The 8,929-nt window shown below is 39.5% G+C and overlaps 1 protein-coding gene across 1 annotated transcript in view; it reads left to right on the top strand.

Moving 5' to 3' along the window:
* Nucleotides 1-8,929, top strand: part of Khdrbs1 (KH RNA binding domain containing, signal transduction associated 1) — a 28,010-nt gene that overhangs the window by 6,738 nt on the left and 12,343 nt on the right. The window contains exons 2-3 of the mRNA XM_021200073.1: nucleotides 5,895-6,019; nucleotides 7,951-8,067. Coding sequence (XP_021055732.1) covers nucleotides 5,895-6,019; nucleotides 7,951-8,067 — 242 coding nt within the window. The remainder of the gene's footprint in view (nucleotides 1-5,894; nucleotides 6,020-7,950; nucleotides 8,068-8,929) is intronic.

Here is an 8,929-nt window from a genome sequence, read left to right as displayed (position 1 = left end):
CCTGCCTCTGCCTCCCGAGTGCTGGGATTAAAGGCGTGCGCCACCACGCCCGGCTTGTAACCATAGTTCTAAAGGATCTGATTGATGCCCTCTTCTGGTTTCTGAATACCAGGCCTACATGAGCATACACACAGACAGGCAAAATGTGGCTGGAGAGGTATCTGGACAATTAAGCACTCTTCCAAAGGACCCAAGTTCCATTGTATGAACTCATATGGTGGCTCATAGTTGTTTTAACTCCAGGGGATCTGATGTTCTCTTTTTACATATATTGTCGCCAGGCATTCAGGATGTGCATACACATAAAGTAAAACATCTTGAAAAAAAAGTATACATAAACAAAGATTTTCCTTTTGTTTTGGTTTTTTTTCGAGACAGGGTTTCTCTGCATAGCCCTGGCTGTCCTGGAACTCACACTGTAGACCAGGCTGGCCTCGAACTCAGAAATCCTCTTGCCTCTGCCTCCCAAGTGCTGGGATTAAAGGCATGCGCCACCACTGCCCGGCTAGATTTTTCTTATAAAAATATTAAAAACAAAATTCTTTTTAAAAGTCATTCCCTAAAGGATTTGGGAAGCCATGGTAAATATGCCATAATAGGAGGATTTTATCTATAAGAATTGAGTTCCTATTCAAGGATTCTAAACTCAGACTTTGGGGAAGCCTGTACTCACATTACTCCATTCTTTTTGTTTTTGAAGACAGGCTTTCTCCGTCTAGCCCTGGCTGTCCTAGAACTCATTGTGTAGACAAGGCAGCCCTCAAACTCAAGAGATCAATCTGACTCTGCCTCCTGAGGGCTGGGATTAAAGGTGTGCACCACCACTGGGCCATTTTTTCTATTCTTTAGCCAGTTTTGTATGTAACACATTGTGGCTTTTTTATATTTGGGGGGGGGGTAGCCTCTAGCTTTTCTCATTCTTAAGAAGGGGTCCATGACCCCACCCCCTCCCCAAAGAAAAGGTCAAGAACCTAATGTGCTAGGTGTTCTTACTTGAAACAATTTGGTGAGTAAAAATCATGGGGTAGGGTTCATTTACACAAAGATCATTGTCTTATCGTTCCAAAAGATGACACTAATAGAAAATGGTCACACAGAAGGCCTCTGTCTAGGTGCTAGGGTCACAGGCATGTGCGACTATATTTGGTTTAGGGTTAACATGGGAGGCTTCCTTTTCAAATGAATGAGGACGTTTCTCTTCAAGGATTGCACTTATGTATTTTGATGATTGTAAAATTCTAGAAATTAGTAACAGGAGAAGGGATGCCATGGTCAGATGTCTGAGCCATTCTTTGGAATAGACTTGCTAAGTTCGTCTTGATGCTCTAGCAGAAAAGAACAAAACAATCTTAACTGTTTTGTTTTATAAATAGTTCTTAAATGTTGAGAAATTAATGTATATAGTAGTCTCTTCTTAGGCAGTGCAGTTAATTTTACATACATACACAGAAAAATTTGTTTTGGTGGTACTGAGGATTAAACCCAGTGCCTGTGTGTGAATGCTAAAAGAGTGTCCTACCATTTAACTATAATCTCAGCTCACTTTTTACTTTTGTTTTGTTTTTTTTGTTTGTTTTTCTTTTTTTTTTTTCTTTTTTTCTTTTTTTTTGTTTTTCAAGACAGGGTTTCTCTGTGTAGCCCTGGCTGTCCTGGAACTCACTCTGTAGACCAGGCTGGCCTGGTCAGAAATTCACCTGCCTCTGCCTCCCAAGTGCTGGGATTAAAGGCATGCGCCACCACGCCCGGCTTGTTTGTTTTTCAAGATAGGGCTTTTCTGTGTAGCTCTGGCTATCCTGAAACTGGCTCTATAGATAGACCAAGGTGGCCTGGAACTCAGAGATCGGCCAAAGGCAGGCATCACCACTGCTCAGCTCTACTTAACTTTTTTTTTGAGACTAGACCTCACTAAAATTTTCAGGCTTGATCATGAAATCCTACTGTAGCCTTCTGAGGCCTGCAATTGCAGGCTGTAACCACTAAGTCTGTTTTCAGGCCTGTCCAGTATTAACCTTTTGTGTGCACTCTTTTTTCTTTTTTATCTTCTTGTGTTTTTCTCCCCCTGTGGGAAGAGGGTTTGGTTTGAGGCAGGACCTCAGAGCCCAGCCTAGTCTTCAACTTATGATCATCTTACCTCCCAAGTGCTGGGGTTTATAGCATTCCCCAGCTTATCATGTATTAAAAGGTCACTTCATAGATGCAGCAGAGCCAGGATTCAACTCAGTTCTGTCTACCCTTCAGAATGTATGTTCTAGTTCAGTATGAATGATAGTAAACATTATTGCCCTCTGGAGGCTGAGGCAGGAAGAATGTTTTGCCTAGGTGAGACCCCCTTTAAACAAACAACAACCCTGTTCTTTGCTCCGAGAGTCATTAAATAGTCTAAGTTTGGGAAGTTTACAGGGGAACACAAGGGAGGAAAATTAGTAAAGGTTAAAAAAAAAGCTATAAGCTTCATTTCCCTATGTCAAAAACAATGAGTTGGTACAATTGTCATTAGTTTGGTGACAATTCCATAACATTTCTGAATTCAGGTTTCTTTGCCCACTAAATGGGGATAGTATTGGTTAAAATGAATAATCCAAGACTGCTGACCCATCAAAGACACTGGATAAGATAGGCACGGTTATAATTGCCAGGCTGACAAACAGATGGGTCACATCTCTTGAGTTGTTTATTCCTTACCTTTTCTTTCTTTGACTCTTGGGACATTCAAGGTCTTCAGAGGCCCAGGCAAACATCATTTGAGGGAGTCAGTCTTAGAAATGTTGTTTAGAAAGAAAGTGCTTTTGCCTGAGGGTAAGACAATCTTTTTAGTTGTTTGTGCTTTCTCTCTCTCTTTTTTTTTTAGACAAATTCTTTTTTTTTTTTTTTTTTGGTTTTTCGAGACAGGGTTTCTCTGTGTAGCCCTGGCTGTTCTGGAACTCACTCTGTAGACCAGGCTGGCCTTTGACTCAGAAATCCGCCTGCCTCTGCCTCCCGAGTGCTGGGATTAAAGGTGGGCGCCACCACACCCGGCTACAGAAGTCCTCTTGAGTGCTAGGATCACAGGCATATGCTATTACCATCTTTGGTCAGGGTTAGCCAAGGGAAGCTTCCTTTTCAAGTTATTTTGAGAGGAGCAAAAACTATGCATAACTGGCATGCAATTCACTATATAGACTGTCTGCCTCTGCTTCACAAGTACTGTGCCCCCTCACCAGGTGCAAATTGTAGTTTGTAAAAACTTTATAAAAGTCAGCTTTCATTGCTAAAGTGTCCTCTGTCCTCCACTAAGAAAACACCTGATAGATGTGAGATTTGAAGTTAGAAAATGTCTAGTGTTTTGTCATCTTTAGTTTATTTTTATTTTATGTGTATGAGTGTTAATGCCTACGTGTATATATGTGTGCCCTTTGTTTGGGTGCTCCTGGAGGCCTAAAGGAAGCATCTGGGTCCCTTGGAACTGGAGTTAAGGATGGTTGTGAGCTGCCAAGTGAGTCCTGGGAACTGAACCGGGATTCAAGACAAGAGCAGTGAGTGCTTTTACCACATCTGCAGCCCCGAGCTATGTTTTCTGGTACCTTAGCAGCTTGTGACCTAATAGTAATTAACCTCTGCAGTTTTTAAATTCTCAATTAGCAAGTATAGTGAGTTGTTTTTAAGGGAAAGTTAGGTAATTTTTGTTATGATATTGAATAAATGTTCAGTTCTTCTACTTCTAAATATTGATGATGACCCTTATTGAAGGCTCAAGTTGTTTCTACTCTTGCTTTCTTAGCTATTCCGACTCCTGCATGTATGTAAAGGTCAGTGTCTGGTCTTTTCCCCAGTTTGTCCCCACCCTGGGTTTTCTTTTTGGTTATTTTACTTGCTACCTTTTTTCCCTAAGAGATTGTCTTTCACTGGACCTGGAGGTCAGTGATTTAGACTGCTGGTCAGCAAGCCCAGGGATCCCTGTCTCCACACTGCAGAGTCGGGATTATAGATAGCATGTGCCACCTCGCTTACAGTGCTGTGGCTGCTGCTGGGATTGAATTCATATTGTCATCTTTGTGAAGCAAATGCAGGTGACTGAGTCACCTCCCTGGCTCTACTAAAGAGTCCCAAAATTTATAGGTTACATTATATTATATGTAAACAAACCTTCCTACCATCAGTTTTGCAATCCAGTTGAAGAACAGAAGGGCCTAACTACATGTCAGTAGTTAAGAAATACAGAGGAGCCCTGTACTTAAGAGAGATGTAAGCAGGAGGATCAAGAGTTCCCATCTTTGATGAAACTGCAAATTTAAAGAACGTTGGTTCTGATGATTATCTCTGTGGCCTTGGTGGTTATGATGGTTTCAGGAGCGTATGTTTATTTCTAGGCTTGTCATTGTGTATACTGTGTATGATTATTGGATCAGACTTCAGATGAGAGTTTTCCTTTACATTTATGAGTGTTTGCATGTGTTTATTTGGCTGAGGAGGGCAGAGGAGAGCATTAGATGCTTCTCAAACTGGAGTAATTGTTGTGACCCGCCATGTGGGTGCTGAGAAATGAACCCTGTGGGTCCTCTACAAGAGTGGCAAGTGCTCTTAAACACAAGGCTGTCAATCACTCCAGCCTCCCTGTTGTTTTAAAATTATCGTGTTGTGTTTTCTTGTTTTGGACATTGAGTTTGGTTTAGATACCCACATACAAAACAAAGTATTGTATGTAATTGTGTATTACCCACATACTAAGAAATATACTTTGATCTTGAATACATGTTGTTTTGTCTTTTTAGGTGGTTGGGTTTTGGTTTTGTTATTTATTTCAGAAAAGGTCTCATTTATCTCAGGCTACCCTCAAACTTTGCAGTCCTCTTGATTGGTTCCTGAGTGCTGGGACCACAGGCAGACACCTTATTCTTTATAGGTTAATTTTGCTAATATTTTATAAATGTGAGAACAAATATGCAGGACGTTTAAATAACTTTCTAAGTTGACCACAACTAATGTGTGAGAGAGGAAGAACTCTTTCAAACTCTTAAGAACTAGATTAAAGAAAACCGCTCGCTATAGTGAAATGGTAATGGAACTGTCTGTCATCATACTTGAACAGTAAATCTTGGTTTTTATTGGGAAACTTCTTTCTCTCACCTGGTCTGGTGAAACAGTGGGAATGGAGAAGGAACAACAAATCTGTAATTAGTTGAATTCGTTGTGAACAATTAGCTGGAAACAGCCACTGTACCCAGCCCAACCTTTATAAAAATTTTGTTTTGGTTTGGTTTTAATTTTTATTTGTGTTTGTCAGTGCCCATGGAGTCCAGAGGCTATTTTGGATCCTAGAGCAGCAGTAGAGGTGGTTGAAAGTCACTCTACCATGAGTACTGACTGAACTGAACTCAAGATTTCTGCAAGGGCAGCGTGGCTTCGAAATGGCTGAGGCATCTCTTAATTCCCTTTGTATTTTTTTCTTTTTGAAGATTTTGATTTGCCCTAATTTTTAAAATATTTTTTCCTACTTTACTGAATTAATTTAGATAAATGCATACATATATACTTTGTTTTGTTTTTGGTTGTTTTTCCTAGATAGGGTTTCTCTGTAGCCCTGGCTATCCTGAAACCTGATCTGTAGACCAGGTTGGCCTGGAGCCCAGAGATCCGGCTGCCCCTGCTTCCTGAGTGCCGGGTTAAAGGTGTTCATGTACTCATAAGGCAAGAAATGTGAGTGGATGGTATAGACACTTCAGATTAGGGTGGGACGAAGAATTCAGGTTCTGTGTCAACCTCTTACAGCTTTGGGGGCCTCATCCACTCTATCTAAAATTAGCACATTTCATCTGAACTGTTTGGTTTCACACAGTATTTCACAGTGTGCTTTAAGCAGTCTTTCTAAAACGTCTTTATAAGTTCAGAAATTAAGTTCTTTTTTTTTTTTTATTCAGAAATTGAGAAGATTCAGAAGGGAGAATCAAAAAAAGATGACGAGGAGAATTATCTGGATTTATTTTCTCATAAGAACATGAAGCTGAAAGAACGGGTGCTGATCCCTGTCAAGCAGTATCCAAAGGTAATTTACAGTGGGCTCCCTCCCGAGTTAACGCTGGAGCTGTAAGGAAGGCATGGGAGGGCATGCATCTGCCTAGAGAGATTCCTGGGGCTTGAAGGACCTGTTTCTGGGAGTTAAAATAGCAAAGTCCATAACTTACTAGCGTAATTGTAGTCAAGAAGGAAACATACTTTTAGTAATTAAATAATTTCTTTTTCATATGTTTTGTTCAGCTTCTAGGCCCAAAGTAAAATTCTGGATCCCATTATCAAAAGATTGAGCCTGAATTTATCTTGTTTTATATATATGTATAAGTGCCTGTATGTGTATTATATTCATACCATGTACAATTCTTATGCTTAAGGAAGCAAGAAGAGTATATTAGATGCCCCTAGAACTGGGGCTACAGGTGGTTGGGTGCTGGGAACAGAATCCATTTTTTTTTTTTTTTTAAAGATTTATTTATTTTATTTATATAAGTACAATGTAACTGTCTTCAGACACACCAGAAAAGGGCATCAGATCCCATTTCAGATGGTTGTAAGCTACCATGTGGTTTCTGGAAATTGAATTCAGGACCTCTGGAAGAGCAGCAGTCAGTGCTCTTAACCAATGAGCCATCTCTCCAGCCCAGAACCCAAATCTTTTGAAAAAGCAACAAGTAATACTAACCATGAGCCATTTTTCTGCCCCTGTCTTAGAATTTAAATAAAATAAAATACAGCACATATCTTCAAATCAGATGAAGTTAATTTTATTTTTATTTAATGCATGTGAATATTTTGTTTGCATGTATGTATGTGCAACATGTGTGATTAATGCCTGAGGAAGGCAGAAGAGGGTGCAGCATCCATTGGAACTGGAAGCACAGATGGGTATAAAGTACTATGTAGGGGCTAGGAGCCTAACCTGGTTCCTCTTGTAGAGCAAGCAGCAAGTGTTCTTACTTAACCCCTGAGCCATCTCTCCAGCCTCTTAGAATTGGCTTTTTTAAAAAAGAAGTTGCTGTTGCCAGGCAGTGGTTGCATATACCTTTAATCTGGAGGCAGAGGCGGGCAGAACTCTGATTTTGAGACCAATCTGGTCCACAGAATGAGTTCTAGGACAGCCTTGGCTACACAGAGAAATGCTTGAAAAACCAAAACCAGCAAACCAAAAAACCCCCAAAAACTTAAGGGAAAAAAAAGTAGATTCTTTTGGACTCAAGCTTCTCAGTGGTTAAGAGTTCTTGTCACCATGCCTGAAGACCTAAATTTGTTTCTGGAACCCATGTGGTAGGAGAACCAACGTCCTGCCTGACTGGTGCAACATTGTGTACATGTTCTGGTGTACTCCACCCCCTCTTGTAAATAAATAAAATTTTAAAAGAAATGTTCACCTTCTTCCTTTTTAAAGAAAAGAAGCTAGATTTTAGTATACCTTACATGCTTCCATGAGGTGTATTTGTTCTATTGTCTCAAAAGTAGAATGCTTGAGTCTGATCACTAGTGATCATGTTAAATGGTGGGCTTTTTTTGTTGTTGTTTTTGTTTTTCTAGACAAGAGTTTCTCTGTGTAGCCCTGGCTGTCCTGGAACTCACTCTGTAGATCACGCTGGTCTTGAACTCTACCTCCCAAGTACTGATTAAAGGCGAGGGCCACCACTGCCTGGCTGCATGTTAAATGTTTATGTGACAGTATTAATAGTTTCAGTAAGTTGTGGAAAGAATACCAGAGTTTATCAGGAAATCCAAATTAAGGTCTCAGAACTACCACTTCTAGTTATATAATTTAAGGCTAATCACTAATTATTATTAAATATTAGGTGTAATATATCTTGGGTAAAATTGGGACCTCATACATACAAGAATTCCTACTTTATAGGGTTATTGAAGATCGGATGACATGTTATATATATTTAATTTTTTATAGAGGCATGTGTATTAGAATTCTGTTTTTTAATTTTCTGACAGTTCAATTTTGTGGGGAAGATTCTTGGACCACAAGGAAATACAATCAAAAGACTACAGGAAGAGACTGGTGCAAAGATCTCTGTCTTGGGGAAGGGTTCAATGAGAGACAAAGCCAAGGTATGTTCAAATAAAACCCTATAATGCCTTTATGCAAGCAAACATTTAGAGGTTTGTTTACATGTGGGTTTGGGAGAGAATCTCGCTGTATAGCTTTGTCTGACTCGGGACTTACTGTATAGACCAGGCTGGTATCAAATATCTGCCTGCCTCCGCCACCCACATGCTAGGATTAAAGACATGTACTACTGTGCTCCACCCCTCCAGCATACAAAATATGACTGCTATAAGCTTTCATTGCATGTAAGTACTCATTGGCAGTGTTAGAAAGAGCCTAGATATGTCCTAATTATTCCCCCCAACCCCCACCTTTTAAAAAAATGTGTCTATTTTATATTTATGGTTGTTTTGTATGCTTGTACATCTACACACCAGAAAAGGACATCAGATCCCATAGGACTACAGTTATAGACAGTTAGGAGCCACTGTGTGGGTGCTGGGAATTGAACTCAGGACCTGGAAGAACAGCCAGTGCTCTATACCATTCAGCTGTCCCTCCAGCGTTTTTGTTTCTGTTGTTTGTTTGTTTGTTTGTTTGTTTGTGTGTGTGTTTGTTTGAGTATACTAAACTTAACTATATCAAAGATGTTTACCAGTGACTGGAAATAATGAGGCCAGTGCTATTCAGTGCTTTTGAGTTTGGGATTTAGATCATTTGATGTCTAGCTAACAGGAATGTGAAACCTGATAGGACGATAGATTCCAAAAGTAACCATGACTTATCTTGACAAAACCTATTTAAGGGTTTTATTTTTATTTATTTTATTATTTATTTGTTTTGTTTTTGTTTTTCTTTTTTTTGTTTTGTTTGTTGTTTTTTTTTTTTTTTTTTTTTTTTTTTTTTTTTTTTTTTTTTTTTTTT

The sequence above is a fragment of the Mus pahari genome, chromosome 6, assembly GCF_900095145.1.
Source record: "Mus pahari chromosome 6, PAHARI_EIJ_v1.1, whole genome shotgun sequence".
In the NCBI taxonomy this organism is placed as follows: Eukaryota; Metazoa; Chordata; class Mammalia; order Rodentia; family Muridae; genus Mus; species Mus pahari.
Note: the sequence above shows the minus strand (reverse complement) of the source record. Positions and strands in the feature narration are given on the sequence as shown.